The sequence below is a fragment of the Equus przewalskii genome, chromosome 6 (genome assembly GCF_037783145.1).
Source record: "Equus przewalskii isolate Varuska chromosome 6, EquPr2, whole genome shotgun sequence".
NCBI classification, from domain to species: domain Eukaryota; kingdom Metazoa; phylum Chordata; class Mammalia; order Perissodactyla; family Equidae; genus Equus; species Equus przewalskii.
Genome location: NC_091836.1, coordinates 49,760,830 through 49,778,333, shown reverse-complemented (window position 1 = coordinate 49,778,333; position 17,504 = coordinate 49,760,830). Strand labels below are relative to the sequence as shown.

At 54.8% G+C, this 17,504-nt stretch overlaps 1 protein-coding gene across 3 annotated transcripts; it reads right to left on the bottom strand.

The window, feature by feature from the left end:
• Positions 1-1,295: 1,295 nt before the first annotated feature.
• On the bottom strand, positions 1,296-5,890 carry S1PR5 (sphingosine-1-phosphate receptor 5). Of its 3 annotated transcripts, none has more exons than XM_070625542.1 (2): positions 5,599-5,890; positions 1,296-3,408 (listed from the first exon to the last, which is right to left on the bottom strand). In XM_070625542.1, exon 2 carries the CDS (start codon positions 3,388-3,390, stop codon positions 2,200-2,202), a length of 1,191 nt encoding a protein of 396 aa, XP_070481643.1. In that variant the 5' UTR covers positions 3,391-3,408; positions 5,599-5,890; the 3' UTR covers positions 1,296-2,199. The 3 variants fall into 3 exon arrangements, with proteins under 3 accessions (XP_070481643.1, XP_070481642.1, XP_070481644.1); XM_070625541.1 differs by having other exon boundaries at positions 5,576-5,840; XM_070625543.1 differs by lacking the exon at positions 5,599-5,890 and adding an exon at positions 4,818-5,248.
• Positions 5,891-17,504: the final 11,614 nt, after the last annotated feature.

Below are 17,504 nucleotides of genomic sequence, written 5' to 3'. Positions count from 1 at the left end.
GGACGAATATTTCCCTCGATTTTTAAAAATGTAAAACAACCCCAAGTGTTATGTACTGAATCGTGCTCCTCCTCAAAGAGAAAAAAATTCCATGTTGAAGCCCTCCCCCCAGCGGGATGGTATTTGGAGATGGGGCTTGGGGGGGGGGGAATTAGGGTTAGGTGATGTCCTGAGGGTGGGACCCCCGTGAAGGGATTAGCGCCCTTTATAAGAGATGCCAGGGAGGGTCTTCTTGCTTCCTCTCCACTTCGAGAGGACACGGCAGGAAGGGGGGCGGTCTGCAAGCCCGCAGGAGAGTCCTCACCCGCGCCTGCCCGCGCTGGCCCCTCAGCCCGGACTTCAGCCCCCAGAACGGCGAGAAATAAATTTCAGTGGTTGGAACGGCCCAGGCCATGCTGTTTGTTACGGCAGCCGAGCGGACTAAGACGGAAGGACAGCACCAAATCTGCGGGCGGGCAACCGTTTCCAAGATGCCTTCGGAAGGGAACGGCGCCAGGTGCAGAGCAGCGCGAAAGCTGCGCGAAAAGATGTACTTACATTTCGCCCCCTTCATCCGCAGAGCAGTTCTGGAAGATTCCCTGAATTCCCACGGTGACGGACTCCAAGCAGGGGAACTGGTGCTTTTCGAATTTTGTAGGATGTGGACAAGTGCACGCGTCTCCTACCGTCACACCATCAAACAACCGAGCAGGGGGCGGGCGTCAGGTTCCTTCGAAGATTCAAGAGCCTGGGGGCGGGGCGCCAGGCCGGGTGGGGAACCTGGTCCAGTCCCGGGAGAGGCCTGGGACCGTGCCCCCCGGCTCGGGTGTGTTTGTGTTCCAGGAAATAGGCTGGTTTCCCGTGCGTGTGGCCCGCGGGGACTCAGACCCCCAGGCCGGGTCGGGGGCCCCCAAATCCCCCCGGGTCTCGGCGGCCGCCTGCAGTTCCGCGGTGTCCCGGCAGGTGGCGCGCGGCAGCCCGCGCCCGGAGCCCCCCGCCCCTCCCCGGCCGCCCCACCGCGCGGGGGTCAGGAATGCGCCTGGGGACAGCCAGGGGCCGCGGCCAGCGCGCCTGGAGCCTTTTATGGGCATAAACGGAGCCCTGGTATCGCCCCCGGCCGAAAATGCAGACCCCCGAGGGAGGGGGCGTTGCCAGACCCCTCCGGAGCAGCCAGGCGACAGGCCTGGGAGTCTGGCTCGGACACTGGGAGGAGGCACAATGTGGGTGGGAAACCGACCTCGCAAGGTTGCACTGAGGGGAGGACAAAGGTGTGTTCTGGGCCTGTCACGGCGGGGGGACCAGTCAGGCAGGAAGGCTGTCATTGTTGTGATTTTATTCTATTTTTACTTTTTACGAGGGGTCTGACACCACACTCAGAGAGGAACTGGCTGAGTCTCCCAGAGTCAAATTTTAGGGGGCCCTGTCTTTGGCGGTCCTCTCTTCTAAACTGGAGAGCTGACCTTGACTCCACTCTTTTTGTCATTTCCACACTCAATTCCTCAGGAATTATGTCGCGCTACCTCCAAAATCGATCCAGAAGCCCCACCATCTGAGTCCCCATCATCGCTCCCCTGGGTCAGTGCAGTCATCTTCACCTTGTTCTAGCTTCTACCTTCACCCCACACAGAGATCTGTCAACATCTGAGCCAGGTCAAGTCCCTCCTCTGCCTAGAACCCTCTATGGCTCCCATCTCACACAGAGCAGAAGGAAAGTTCTCCCCTGAGCCCACAAGGCCCTGCCTCATTTGCTCCATCATTGTTCTGCCTTTGTTTCCTCCCATTCTCCCCCTTCATCGCTGCTCCAGCTGCAGCGGGATCCATGCTTTTCATAGAACACACAGGCACATTCCAGCCCCAGGGCCTTTGCACCTGCTGTTCCGGCAGCCTGAAATGCTCTTCCTTCCGCTGTTTCCAGGACAATGACATCTCAGCTCACATCATCTGTCACTCTGACCACCATCGCATCATTTTATTGTCACTGGAATTACTCCCATTTTATCTTCACTCCATTATTGCCTGTGTCCCCACCAGAAAATGGGTTCCACAAGGGCAGCGATTTGTGTCTGTTGCGATAACCGCCGTGGGGTTTAAAGTCAATAAAATACATTTCCCTGCGTCTCTTCTGCCTCCTTTCTACTGCCTTTCCTACAAATCCCTTTATTTAAAAAGAAAAAGTCTGCAAAACAGTTTCTTAGGAAGGCAGTGGCGGGCCAGAGGGCGTCAGTCTGCGGGCGGTGCGGGTACCAGGGTCTGGGCTGTGGTGAGCGTGCCGGGACCGCCGGTGGAGCCGCTGGTGTCCAGCCCGTCCCGCTGGGGCGACGAGCGCTCGGAGCGGCTGGAGCTGCGGTCCAGGCCCGAGGGCAGCCAGTGGTGCCGGCCGCCCGAAGCCTCAGCCACACTCTCGGACGGCGGGGAAGCGCCCGCGCCCCGGCCGCAGCGCCGGCGGCCGCAGCAGACGAGGCGCAGGAGCGCGTGGCGCAGGTCGTGGCTGGTGAGGGTGTAGATGATGGGGTTCAGAAGCGAGTTGGCCATGGCGAGACCCAGGAAGGGGTCAGCATGCAGGAGCACGGGGCAGGCGCGCGCCGGGCACGCCACGTCCAGCAAGAGGAGCAAGAAGAGGGGACCCCAACATAGCACAAAGGCCAGGAGCACTACGCTGAGTGTGCGCAACAGGGCCAGCGAGCGCGGCGTGCGGCGCGCCCGGCTCAGGGGGCCAGGCCGGGGGCGCGCCTGCTGGCGCCGCGCGTTGGCGCGCACCTGGCAGTAGATGCGCGCGTAGAGCGCACAGATGGTGGCCAGGATGCCGACGAAGACAAGCACGCAGAAGAGCAAGTAGGCCTTGGCGTAGAGCGGCAGGACCGTGGAGCAGGAGTCCAGGCGGCCCAGACAATTCCAGCCCAACGCGGGCAATAGCCCCAGGAGCAGCGACACGCCCCAGGAGGCGACCGCCAGCGCCAGCATGCGCCTCCGACGGGCAGCGGGCGCGGGTCCCCGGCGAGCCATGGTGAGGAGGCGCTCCAGCGCGATGGCCAGGAGGCTCAGCACGGACGCGGCGAGCGTCACGAAGACTCCGCCCTCACGCGCGAACCAGAGCGCAGGCGACAGCTTCAGCGTGAGCGGCCCCGACAGCAGGATGTTGGCGGCATAGGCGGCGCCTGCCAGCAGGTCGGACAGCGTGAGGCTGCCCAGGAGCAGGAACATGGGCGCGTGGAAACGCGGGTGGCGTCCGAGCACGACCAACACGGCCAAGTTCTCGAGCACGATGAGCGCGCACACGGCCAGGCACACGGCGGCGTCGGCGCGCAGCCCCGCGCCGGGCTGGTAGCGCGCACCGTGGAGCTTGCCGGTGTAGTTGTAATGCAGGACGATGACCTCGCTCACAGGCGCCGGACGCAGCAGCCCTGGCTCCATGGGCCGCCCGCCCCAAGTCTGCGGAGAGGTCGGGTGCAGTGTCAGACCGGGAGCGCAGCGACCCCGCGGCCTGCGGAGGCGGGCACGGGCGGGGCCTCGCAGCCCTGGGAAACGGGCCCCAACCCCCTACCCACCACCCCAGACACGCACATTGCGGCCCAGAGGGAATTCGGGATGGAAGGGGGGTGTCCATGGAGATGGGCCGACACAGACACACAAATAACATCCCGAGGGGACAGGGTGACACCAGTCCCACAGGAAAGGAGCACTAAGAATTCACACTCAAGTAGAAGTACCCAGAGGCACAGGAATGCACACAAATCCAGCCACATGCAGGAAGGGACTCACAAATACAATGACACACTGACAAGAACACGTGGCCACATAGTCACAAACTAGGGCAAAAATACGCAGTCGGGGCCCAAACACGGAAATACATTCACACATGGATAGAGCGACACAGCAGAGACATACAAATGGAGCCACAGGCGGACGGGGTCTCACACCCAGTGACAAAGGCCACAATCTCACCACCTCCACCCACAGCCAGCCTGGAGCCCAGAGCCCCACAATTTCCACGCCTCGCTGCACACACTGCTTTTCCTGCCCCAACGCCTTCAGCCGCCGCAAAACGCCGCGAGAAAGCTGAGCCGGGCCACCCATTTTGCAGAGCAGGGCCCAAGGGCAGCAGGCAGGATCCACATGGCACAGACAGGCCCTGGCAGAGGGGCACACATGTCATCAGGGTATAATGATACTGCCCAGCTGTGACTGCGGCCTTCAGTGCCCTTAGGCCCATTTCGCAGAGAAGGCAACGGAGCCTCAGAAGAAGCATCTCCCAAAGAAGCAGGCACAGAGGTTGTCACGCTCCCACACAAACAGCTGCGCAGACTCGGTTACGCAATGGCGAGAGACCGACTTAACAGATGAGAAAACCGACGCCCAGGGAGGGGAAGGGACGCATTAGGAGAGGGCAGGAACCAAGGCACCGCAGACGGCCTCAGAGGCACACAGGGCGCCAGGCGCACAGACAGATCCACAGGGAGGTGTGGACTCGGCCACGCTGGGGAGGGAGGCATCAAATACACGCAGACACGGGTTACACTCGCTCTGATGGCGACACCGGGCGGAGAGAGGCGCAGAGCCTCTGCCCCACCTGCGTCGCCTCCGCCTGCCTGGAGGCAGGACTGAGGTAGCGAAACTCGCAGCGGCGTGGCCGGGAGAGGGCGAGGCAGGGGGATTCCAGGCACCCCCACCCCTATCGCGGGCTCGGTATCCAGCCCAGGAGTCAGCGGCTTTCTCTTCCCTAGAGGCCTCTAGGAAAGGCCCGGGAAACCCAAGCTAGGGCGCCGGTGTGGTGGCCAGGACAATCCCCTCCGGGCCAGGCCGAGTCCCGCGCCCCCAGGGACCCAGAGCCGTACACTCACCCCTGCGTCCTGGTCTTGCGCCCTCGGCAGTCGCGCTGCCTCGAGCCGAGTGAGCAGATGCCGCTGGGGGGGGCGGGGCTGGAGCTGGCAGGCGAGGGGGCGGGCCCGCACGGCGCCCCGCGGGCGGTCGCAAGCAGTTGCCCCCTCCCCTCGGCGCCCGGGCACCCGGCCCGCGGCTGCCAGCCTGTGCCACCCGCCGCGGCACCGGAGCGCGCCCCGGCGGCGACTGGCACCGGAGAGCCCTCGGCTCCCCCCTCCGGGCCTGGGCTGCCCTTCCAGGGCCGCTCCGTCGCGGCGGAGGAAGACCGGAGACGCGGGGACAGGGGGATTCTCAGCAGGGGCGGCCGCGGCCTGCGCCTCTTCCCCCTCAGCAGAGGGGTCCTGTCTGGCCTCCGGTTCCTGGGCGCCGGTCCCTCCCCATTTTGCGCCTACCTTCTAACCTACCCTCCTAGGCTGCACCCCAAGGACGCCCCGTCGGGGGAGGGACCCCGGCAGCACCGACTAGGAGGCGTCTGCAGCAGGGGCGGCCGCAGCCTCCGTCCCCTCCCCCACGGCAGATAGGTCCCGGCGGCTCCCGGGCGCAGGCCCCTCCCCACTCCCTCGCTCCCACCCCCGGCTTGGGGCGAGTGGGGGAAGGGCGGGCACGGGCAGGACTCTGGTGGGAACCTCGTTTTCCCCCCGAGAAGGGAGCATCTGGCTCGCCTGCCTCCCGGTTCCCCTTTTCCCCCACCCCATGTCTTCCACCTCATCACTCCTACCACTGGATAAATGAGTGACTGACTCATTTATCGCGTTTTGGCGCTCTGTCCCCAAGAGACTGTCAGCCCCACGGGGGCAAGAATTTGCTCTGGCCTGGGCGCTGCCGGGCGCGCTGAGTGAATGGATGGATGAATGAATGAATGAATGAGTGTCTCTGGGTGGATCTCTCTCCTCGGGTCTCTCAGGGTCGGTCTCTGGTTCTCCCTGTTTCTCTGTGCGTCTCTCTCAGCCGCTGGCTGTCTCGCTCTGGCGGTGTCGCTCTCCCACGCCTCTCCCAGGCCTCCGCTCTCCAACGGGCCAGTCCCAGCTGGCCCGCACCCCCACCCCGCGTTCCCAGGGACTTCCTGGCCCGGCGCAGCTCCCCCACCCTCAGACCAGGGCCGCAGCCGGGGAGGGGGCTGGGCCGGGCTGCTCTTTGTCCCGGTGGCCTCAGGCTCTGCCCGCCGAGGGTGGGACGAGGGCGCCCCAGGGGCGATGAGCGGGAGGCTGGGGATGCGGGCGGATCCGGGGGCGCCCCCGGGGGAGGGGCGGCCAGGGGTTCCCAGGCCGGGTCGCGCCCCCATGAAGCCCCTTGGGGATGCTCCTGCCCGCGCTGCTGCTGCCACCAAGGATGCGCGCGACCGAGCGAAGCCAGCGGGGCCCGCGTGGGGGCGCGGGAGCCCTGACGCTTCGGGGCGGGCACCCCGCAGCCAGGCTGGGCACCCCACAGCCGCGCCGACTTAGTCCGCTGGGCTGAGCCCGGACGATTCTCCAAACGCTCGAGGGCACGCCTGGCACGCAGCCGGCACTCAGTCAATGACCCCTTTTGCGAAGGGGAAGCCGCACCCCGGAGTGGGAACCTTCTCACCTCCGGGGCGGCAATCTCACCTCCCGCGCGGGCCCCCCGCAACGGAGGCAGGCTCTTCCGGCCGCAGTCCCGGCTCAGCGTCCCCTCCTCCTACCACCTCCCCGCCCCTTTTCCATAGACTGGGACCCTGGCGACTCGGGGAGATGACAGGAGCCTCCTAGACCCCTCTGTGCTTCCATCCCTATCCGCCATTCCACACCCGGGGCAACAGTTCTTAAAACTGTTCTCAAAATTCAATTCTTTTTTTTTTTTTTTTTGCCGAGGAAGATTTGCAGCCTGAGCTAAAATCTGCTGACAATCCTCCTCTTTTGTGCTTGAGAAAGATCAGCCCTGAGCTAACATCTGTGCTCATCTTCCTCTATTTTGTATGTGGGTGGCCACCACAGCACGTCCCTGCCCCCAATTCGAACCCACAAACTCCCGGCCACCAAGCAGCATGCACTGAACTTCACCACTACACCACTGGTCGGCCCTTAAAACAGTTCTTCAAACTCCCTTTCCTGCTCCGAACTCTCCCATGGCTCCCTATGTCCTCAGAGAAAACATCCAAGTCTTCACCACCGCCCACAAGGCCCTGCATGTTTCTCCTGATTTCCCCCGCTCGCCCTCTGCCTTACTCCCTTCCAGCCCCACCGGCCTCCCCCCTGTTCCTCACACACTTCAAGACCTTGGCAGTTGGAGATCAGTGTGCCTGGAACAAAATTCCCCCAGCCTTTCCCACCAGTCACCTCCTCAGAGAGGCCTTCCCTGATCTGTCCCCCATCTCCCCAATCTCACATGGCAGTTGGCACCATCTGAAATTACCTCCATTATTTATTTATTCATCTGGCCTATGGGGTGCCTCTGCCCTAGACCCCCAGATCCAAGAAGGTGGACACTCTGTCTGTCCCTCTGCCCAGTGGTTGGTAAAGGTGAAGGGCTTGGAGTCTGGAGCCAGGCTCTACTACCTTACAGTCTAAGACTCTGGGCAAGTGGTGCCCCCCTGGGGCCTCGGTGGCCTCATTGTAAAATGGAGATAATAACAGTGTCCACTCTGAGGGCTGTCGTCGGGGATGAAAGGAACAAGTGGAACAGAGCTGGGGCATACAGTTGGAGCTCAAGAAATGTTAGCTAGGGGACTATTGGTCACCACTGTATCCCCGTGGAGGGATTAGGTGGGGACTCGGCTCAGGGCCCACCAGCATCCCGAGCGGTCCCCACCCCCTGCCTCCCAGGCGAGCCGGGTCTTTTCCCAGGGGAAGGGCAGCCCTGGCCTCCACGCTCCTGCCACAGCCCGCCCGGCTGCTGCGTGCCCGGGCGCACACCGGCACGGCCAGTTCTGCTGCCAAGGCCCTCGCCCACCGGGGCCGCCCCGCCCCGTCTGCACTCACTCTCGCTGAGCCGTGCCCGGGCCTCTGAAAGGGCAAAGAGCCTCCCACTGGGGTCCCCTCAGACCCCCCTAACCCAGAGAGGCAGAGGGCTGCAGCAGGGCATCCCCTCCCCCCAGCCCCCTCCCACCAGCCCTGAGGCACCCACATGGCTGCAGAGAGCTGCCAGCTGATGGTTGCCCAAGCCAGAGCCCAGAGTGGTCCTGGTTTGGGAGGGTCTCAAACTGGAGGCCCGGGGCCGACTTGGCTCCCAGTCGCAAGGCTTGAGGGCTTCGCGCAGAGGTTTCCCATTCAAAGATCTGTCTGACATGTACTGAAACACTGAACTCCAGTCGCTCTGTTTGTTTCTCCCAGGGGAACAGGTTAACTCTGGAACAATTACACGCTAGTTTTGAACAAATAAGTACCCATGTCATAGATACAGACAGCTGTTGGAGAAAGAAGTTATAAATGAGCCCCGTGCTGCTGGACCAGGGTTATCAGTATGACATGTTTATCTTTAATAGGTAGACACAAAAATAAACATAGATATGTGTGCATACGTGGGTTAGTACACATGTGCTTCCTAGGTCTGTCTGCTGAGGGACCAGAAGCTGAGACACCCCACGAGCAATGAGAACACTCAGCACCCAGATTTTGGTCTCTAAATACCATTTTCCAATACGAGGAACCAGGGCTCCTTGGAGAAATGGCTGGTTCTGGGGCAGAGAAAATACGAAACGAGACTGGAACGTCTTGCAGCATCAGAAAATGCTAAAAAAAAAAAAAAGCTAAAAGGACAGAGGAGTCAGCCTAAAAGAGTTCCTGCTGGCCAGAGCTGGAACAATTTGAATACAAAATAAGTTGTAGTAGTAATGGGTTATAACCCAAAGGACAAAATAAATGTCCATGCATTTATACCTATTTAAATACATGATTGAAGCAATTTTAAAATGAGGGGAAGGGAGAAATCTTCCTGACGGAAGAATTCCAATGAATAAATGTAAGTCAATGATGAAAACAGAAGCTTGCAATTCCAATACCACTGTGATTGTTGCTGCAGCCAGAATCCACGAAAAAATTCATGAGCAAAATTTTAAGGAGAAACAAGACATTGGCATGGCTTCAAAGTTTCTCTCCCTAAGTATTTCCCTTTTTTTTTTTTTAAGATTTTATTTTTTCCCCTTTTTCTCCCCAAAGCCCCACGGTACATAGTTGTATATTCTTCGTTGTGGGTCCTTCTAGTTGTGGCATGTGGGATGCTGCCTCAGCGTGGTTTGATGAGCAGTGCCATGTCTGCGCCCAGGATTCGAACCAACGAAACACTGGGCCGCCTGCAGCGGAGCACGCAAACTTAACCACTCGGCCACGGGGCCAGCCCCCCCCCAAGTATTTCCTAATCACCTTGGTGGCCTTAATCTTTGTCAAGTTCCCCATGCTCCTTCCTCTAAGGGGTGGGGCTACATCCTCATCCCCTCCTGAGGGATGGACTTGGTGCCCTCCTAAGGAACAGTGTAAGGTCCACAGAAAAACCTGCACACAATCTGCTGGCAGCTTTATTCAGCATTGTCCAAACTGGAAAGCAACCAAGATGGCCTTCAGGAGGTGGATGGATGAATAAACAGTGGTCCAGCCAGGGGCTGGCCCCGTGGCCGAGTGGTTAAGTTCGCGCGCTCCGCTGCAGGCGGCCCAGTGTTTCGTCGGTTCGAATCCTGGGCGCGGACATGGCACTGCTCGTCAGACCACGCTGAGGCAGCGTCCCACATGCCACAACTAGAGGAACCCACAACGAAGAATACACAACTATGTACCGGGGGGCTTTGGGGAGAAAAAGGAAAAAATAAAATCTTGAAAAAAAAAAAAAAAAAAAAAAAAACAGTGGTCCAGCCAGACAATGGAATATTAGCGCTAAACAGAGATGAGCTCTTGAGCCCTGAAAAGACGTGGAGGAACCTTAAATGCTTATTACTAAGTGGAAGAAGCCAGTCTGAAAAGGCTCCATACTGGCTGATGCCAACTCTGTGACATTCTGGAAAAGGCAGAACTATGGAGACGGTAAAAAGATCAGGGGTTGGCCGTGGTTAATGGAGTGGGGAGGGATGAATAGGGGGAAAAGAGAGGATTATTAGGGCAGTGAAACAATTCTAGTTTCTAGAATATTCTAGTATACTATAATGGTGGATACCTGTTATTAAACGTTGGTCAAAGTTAATAGAATGTACAACAACAAGGATGAACTGTGACCTCAACCTCAGACTTTCATCAGTTGCACCAATGTACCACGTGGGGTGGGGCGTCCACAGTAGGAGAGGCTGCCGGGGGCGGGGGGGGTGTATCACGGGATCTCTCCATACTTTCTGCTCAGTTTTGCTGGGAACCAAAACTGTCCATACACAAGTTACTAAGATAATCCCACACAGTGGTGTGTGCTGTAAACAAATGAACCCCCACCGTGTAGTAGGAGAACGACTGGGGGCTCGTTCAGATCCGGGGCACCAGGAAATGTGTCCTTGAGGAGGCGAGGGGAGCTGGGCTCAGAATAACAAGAAGGCAGAGAGAAGGGTGTTCCTGGCAGAGGAATCAGCGTGAGCAAAGGCCTAGCCTACTTTATTTCATTTTATTTTTTAAATTGAGGTGAGCGGCCGGCCTGGTGGCGTAGTGGTTGGGTTCACGTGCTCTGCTTCAGCGGCCTGGGGTTTGTGAGTTCAGATCCCCGGTGACTTACCATTCGTCAAGCCATGGTGTGGCGGCATCTCATATACAAAAAAAAAAAAAAAAAAATAGAAGAGGATTGGCACAGATGTTAACTCAGGGCCAATCTTCCTCACCAAAAAAAAAATAATAATAATAATAAATAAATTGAGGTGATATTCACATAATATGAAATTAATCATTTTAAAGGAACGAATCAGTAGCACTGAGTGTATTTACAATGTTGTGCAACCACCACCTCTTTCTAGTTTGAAAACAGTTTCATCACCCCAAAGGAAACCCCACATTCATTAAGCAGTTGTCCCCCGCTTTCCCCTCTCCGGCCCCTGGCAGCCACCAATCTGCCTTCAGTCTCGATGGATGTACCGACTCTGGAGGCTTCCTATCGATGGAGCTGTGCAATGTGTGACTTTGTGTCTGCCTTCTTCACTCAGCATCGTGTTTCAAGGTTCACTGTGGCTGGCATCAGGACTTCATTTCTGGGCTGGCCGGGCGGTGTAGTGGTTCAGTTCACGCACTGTGCTTCAGCTCCTGGGATCTACGGGTTCGGATCCTGGGTGTGGACCTACCCACCGCTCATCAAGCCGTGCTGTGGTGGCATCTCACATAGAAGAACTAGAAGGACTTACAACTAGAATATACAACTATGTCCTGGGGCTTTGGGGAGGAAAAAAAAGAGGAAGATTGGCAACAGATGTTAGCTCAGGGCCAATCTTCCTCACCAAAAAAAAAAAGAAAGAAAAGAAAAAGAAACTAAAATCAGCTCCATCGGGCAAGAGCTTGGCTTTAGGGGAAGAAGCAGGGGTGCGAGGTGAAATGGGGGATGGGGTGCAAGGATCAGGTCTGGTGGAACCTCAAATGCTAGGCCTCTGGGGTCTGACCACTGCCTCACTGTGTGACTCGCTTAACCTTTCTGATCTCAGTCTCCCCACTGAAAAGAGGAGTCACGAGAGTCTTTTCCTTTCTCAGTGAGCATGTGAATATGAATTCGCTCATGGGTGGAGAAGGTTCACACATCGCCTGGCCAGAGCCAACCACTCAATAAATGTCAGATATTTCTTAACAGCTTTCTTGGGAGAAATGATTCACAGATCATACAATTCATGCGTTTGTAGCTTACAGTTCTCTGGTTGCTAGTGTGTTCACAGGGTTGTGTAACAGTCCCCACAAACAATTTTAGAACATTTCATCACTCAAAAGGAAGCCCCGTACCTATTGGCGGTCACTCCCATTTCTTCCTTCCCTCCAACCCCCAGGAACCCTAATCTATTTTCTAACTCTATGGATTTGCCAATTCTGGACATTTCCTGCGAATGGAATCATACACTAGGTGGTCTTTTGTGACTGGCTTCCTTCACTCGGCACAGGACGTCCAAGGTCCATCCATGTTGGAGCCTGATCAGCATGTCACTCCTTTTTCACGGCTGACTAATATTCCATTGTATGGATATACCATGTTTTGTTTCTCCATTCATCAGTGGATGGACACTTAGGTTATTTCTACTTTTTCGGCTAGTTGGAAAAATGCCATTATAAACCTCCGTGTACCGATTTTTGGTGTGGATATACATTTTCATTTCTACTGGGTGTATACCTGGGAGTGGAATGATGGCGTCCTATGCTAATTCTATTTTTATTGTTTTGAGGCACTGCCAGGCTGTCTTCCAAATTGATTGGACTATTTTCCGTTCCCACCAGCAATGGAGAAGGCGCTCGATTTCCCCACATCCTTGCGAAGGATCTTCTGTCCTTTTTGATTTCAGCCATCCTAGTGGGACTGAAGTGGTATTGCATTGTGGTTTGGAGAGTTTTTACTTTTTGTTGCTATTTTCGTTGATCCCGCTGCCCACGCGGCCGTCCATCCTTCCTCCTGTGACTTCCTCTGCTTGCAACCCTGCGTAACTCCTTGGTGCCCTTTGCAGAAAGTTCCAGGAGCTCTGGCCATTGGCATCAGGCTTTTGCCCGCTCCCAGCGCCCCCCCTCCATGCCATATCTCCTGCTTCTGAACCTCCAAATCTGGCAACTGCTCCTCACGGTCAAAGAGAAGCGGGCTTTGGGGTCAGACAGATGTGGGTTGGAATCCTGGCTCTGATGACCTTGAGCAGATAGATTCCCCTCTATGAGCCTCAGTTTCCTTATTAGTTAAATGGGAATTATAATTATTCCCTCTCCCGCAGGGTTCAATGAGATAGTTCACGTCAACTCTTTAGTGCGATGGCTGGCAGTGAGTCGGGCCTGTATTTATCAGGATTCGCTTAGTTGGAAGTTCCAGGGAAAGTAAAAACTAAGTCAGCTAAAAAACAACTCAAACTGGCGTGAGAGAAATAAAGGGGGGAATGAATTGGCTCATGGAACTGAAAATCTAGGGGTCTACGAGTTGTGTTGACTTCAGGCATGGCTGGATCAAGAAGCTCCAATGTCACCAGGAATCTAACTCACTGGGCTCGGCTGGGCTTTCATGTCCTCAAGCTCCCCTTTGGGTGGCAGAGTTCTGCCTGGCACTATAGACCAGTCATTCCCACTCAGTAGCCACTTGGAAAGAGACAACAACTGCCCCAGGGTTTGAACAGAAGTCCCAGTACTGAATTTTGTTGGTCCAGCCAGGATCGGGTCATAAACAACCAACCACCTGGCCTGGGGGAGGGACTGCTCTGATTGGTCAGGTTGGAGAATGTGGGAGTGGTCACACCAAATTGGTCTGAGCACCTTCACCCGGGCGGTTGTTAGTCCCCAAACCTTGGTAGGTTGTGTTTAGACACCTGAATTGGGAAGGCCATGGAGCCACAGAAAGGTCAGGACTCAAATTTGGGGAGTTCAGTTTGGGGCCAGTGGAGTTTGAGATGCCTCCCGGCCATCCAGGGTGCCATTGAGTCATCAACCCTATGAGACATACATTTACTTGGCGTCTTGGTGGCTCACATTCTTTTTATTGCTTTTATGGAAATATAATTTTATTTCCCTTGGAAGGACACAGTGGAGAAGTGTAATTATGATGATATATAATTTCTCCACCTGGACTTAACTGCCTATTTTCCTTTTTCTTTAGTTGTCTTTCTTAAAAGTTCTGGCAGGGCATCTCAGTTTAACTCTCCAAATGATCAGATCTGCAGGATAATCGATAGGTAGCATTCTGTTTTCCTCTTGCGTTCTTTCTGCCTAGGAATTTGTCCTACCACCCTCCCTGGAATTCTCTTCATCTCTCTCCTGTGCTGGGACCCCTATTTCTTCAATTTCATGTCTTCTTTTTTTCTTGGTTTACCCCCTTGTTTTGATGGAGTGCATCCTGCAGTAACTTTCTGGGAACATAAGAACATGAGAGGTAAAATTTTTGAGCCCTTCCGTGTTTTGAAATGTGCTGACTTGCTCCTCACCCTTGATCAATATTTTGCCTGGAGACAGTGGTCTGGGTTGCAAATCCTTTCTGTCATAGACCCATTGTCTCTTTGCTTCCAGTGTCTTTGAATGTGCTATTTGTTCTGCCAGGAATGCACTTCCTTCCTTTCTTTTTCTGGCTCGTTCCTACTCATCCTTTAGATGCTGTGTAGACGTTTCTAGGGTAGCACAATAGCTATTGAGTGGAGAAGTACATTCAATGAAGTCATTGCCTTGACTGGTCCTGGCCATTGAAAAGGGAGTGGGCACGACATACATCACTTCTGGCTGTCAGCCACTTCTCAGTGGAGGCATCGAAAGACTCAAGGCCGCTTCTCCAGTCTCCGTCTTGTCCTGTTTTGTCACACGGTGGTGGGCGCCTCCTCAGCCTGAGTGTGTTGAGCTGAGTCCCCGCCAGACCAGCTAGGATGAGCGAACATGAGGGAGGAACAGATTTGGTTGCGTTAACCCCCTGAGATTTGGGCTTGTGTGTTACTGTAGCGAAACCTGACCTATTCTGACGAATACAGGACCCAACTCACACGTGGCTTCCTCAGAGAAGTCCTCCTGGATTGCTTCCCTTTATTGTAAGCCTGTGTTTTCCTACGCGACCTTATTAAAATCATAACTATGTAACTATTTGAGTAATGAGTTCCCCGTCAATCTCCTGCATCCCACCACAAAGACCTCAAGGAGAGACACCAGTGTTGTGTTATTCACGGCCGTAGCCCAGGATACATTTGTTGAAAGAAAGAAGACTTTTGCCTTCTTTCAGCCAAAAAGGGAACAATGAGCACAGCTCGTTTCTAGAACATTCTCTCGCACAATTCTCAGTGTAATAAAGGCATGCAAGTCCGGACAGGGTGGTTCCAAGGAAGCAACGAGGCTTGACAAGGAAAGTGATCTATCGTGAGAGAGCATCTCTCCGGCTATTTATGTTTTCTTCAAGAGGGTGTAATTTATTCTAGCCGCCGCTCAGCCCGGGAGGGAGTCCCAGCACAGGATTTATTCACTCGGGAGCCTGGGAAACGAGTGGAGAGGCCCGAAAACATTCTAGGAACGGCTGAGGGACCCGTGACAAAGCTCACGCACTGACGTCAAGAGACAGTCACCGGAAGACTGTCCCCCCGTAGTGAAATCCACGCCAGGGCGCTTTTGTGTCTGAGCCCTGAGGTTACCATATGGGTTGGTTGTTTCCAACTTTATTGACGTGTCATTGACATACAAGAAACTGCACGCACTTGCAATGTTCCAGTTGCTGTGTTTCCTCACCAGCACTTGGTAAGGTCAGTCTTTTTCTTTTCTTTCTTTCTTTTTTTTTTTAGTTATGCTTTTTGGTGAGGAAGATTGGCCTTGAGCTGACATGTGTTGCCAAGCTTCCTTTTTTTTCCTCCCCAAAGCCCCAGCGCATAGTTGTAAATTCTAGTTGTAGGTCCTTCTAGTCCTTCGATGTGGGACACCACCACAGCATGGCCCAATGAGCAGTGTGTAGGTCCACACCCAGGATCCAAACCAGTAAACTCCAGGCCACTGAAGTGGAGCACGTGAACTTAACCACTATGCCACCAGGCCAGCCCCTCGCTGGTGTTTTTATTGGGTTGCTTTCTGAGTTTTAAATGCATCGCGACTATGCAGATGAGCGCTGGGGATGATGGCTGCTCTCCTACCGTATGACCTCTGTTTCTGAGCCTCTGTTTCTTCATCTGTAAAATGGGGATAATAGTTGTTCCTACTTTCTAGGTCATGCTCAGGCAGTTAAATGGCTTAAGAGAGAGAAAGCCAGTAGGGCAAGGCTCGGGCAAATGGATCTGAGAAGCCAGCTGTGGAGACTAAGACACAGCTGGGAAGAGCTAAGGAGAAGCTAGCATCTGAGGATGCTAAGTTTCATAATCATTCAGTTAGTCATTCAACAAACAGTTGTTATATATGTATCATATTCCAACATGAGAGGCCCTAGGAAGTAGGGGTGGCTGGTTTTCTCATTGTCTTTGCTGGTGCAGACACGCTGCAAGTGACAATGGATGTTCTGAAGAGAACAACGGGAGTTCAGACAGTTGTCATGCGTCTTGGTGGGGCTGTGGCTCTCACAGGGGACACCAGGATTAATAAGCAATAACACAGTCGACTGGGGATTATTACAGTTGGGGTCAGGGGAGCCTGAGGGCACATAAAGGGGCCTGGTGATGGGCAGGCTGTGACCCAAAGCAGGGGAGACATGGACAGGCTGTGTTAACTTCCCGGGGCTGCCGTGATAAATGAGCACAAGCTGGGGGCTTGGAACAGAAACGGATTCTCCCACAGTGCTGGGAGCTAAGTCCAAAGTGAAGGTGCCAGCAGGGCCATGCCCTCTCTCAGGGCTCCTGGGCTCTCTCCTGGCTTCTGCGGGCCGGTGGCATTCTTTGATCCGCAGCTCCAGCACCGGGATCTCCATCTCCGCGGCCCCGTGACCTTCTTCCTGTGTGTGCGTTTCTCTCTGTCTTCTTTTCTCATAATAAAAGATCACCAGTCATCTTGCGTTCAGGGTCCACCCTTGTCCAGTGGGACCTCATCATCGCGAATTACATCTGCAAAGACCCTATTTCCAAATAAGGTCACAGCCTTATTTGGAACCTGGGACGAAGACTTCAACTTAGCCATCTGGGAGAAATGGTACAGCCCACGACGCGGGCTGGCTCGTGACAATCATTGGTGTTTGGGACCTGAGGTGGTGGCCACAGTTGGAAATAGACAAGCGTGGGGCGGCCCAGTGGGGGTTCCTGGAGTGGGGGTGCCTGGTGGCTGGTTTGCTTAAGGGGGTGGGACCTTGCAGGAGGAGGAGAAAGGAGAGAAGAAGAGGGCGATATTGGGTTGAAAGAGGAGAGTCAGCCCAAACGGAGGTGCAGACCGGGCACCAGCCCCCCAGCCTGGAAGGGTCAACCCCGATTCAGGCAAAGAGTATCTGGGAACAAAGAGGGAAGGCCCCGGGGGGGCAGCTGCATCTGCGTAGTGGTTATTTTTCCTGCACTGTCCCACCCGGTAGCCACTGGTCACATGCAGCTATTGAGCTCTTGACATGTGGCCGGTCCAAATCGAGATGTGCTGTGGGTGTAAAACACACATCGGATTTTTCGCTTTGTTTTGAGGAAGATTAGCCCTGAGCTAACATCTGCTGCCAATCCTTCTCTTTTTTTTGCTGAGGAAGACTGGCCCTGAGCTAACATCCATGCCCATCTTCCTCTACTTTATATGTGGGACGCCTGCCACAGCATGGCGTGCCAAGTGGTGCTATTCTGCACCCGGGATCCGAACCGGCAAACCCTAGGCTGCCGAAGCAGAACATGCACATTTAACCACTGCACCACTGGGCCGGTCCCTCACATTATATTTCTATCAGACAGTCCTGCTCTAGATTTTTTTGGTGTGGTGGAAATTGTGCATAAAAATAATTTTATCTTTAAAAAAAAAAATAATAATTTTATCTTTATAAAATATTTTTTAAATTTAGAACAAATATTTTATTTTCAGTTCATGATTGTTAACTAGACTTCTTGTGGGGATCATTTCACAATATATACAGATATTGAATCATTACGTTGTACCCCTGAAGCTAATATAGTGTTATATGTCAATTATACCTCAAAAAGATGAACTATTTTTAAAATTAAAAATGTA

What these genes read in the sequence shown, in the direction of transcription:
- S1PR5 (XM_070625541.1), bottom strand. Translation starts at nt 5,602, where the DNA reads ATGAGTCAGTCACTCATTTATCCAGTG. An exon ending in AGTCACTCATTTATCCAGTG is followed by an intron (nt 3,409 to 5,575) that starts GTAGGAGTGATG and finishes ACCTCTCCGCAG; the next exon opens with ACTTGGGGCGGGCGGCCCAT.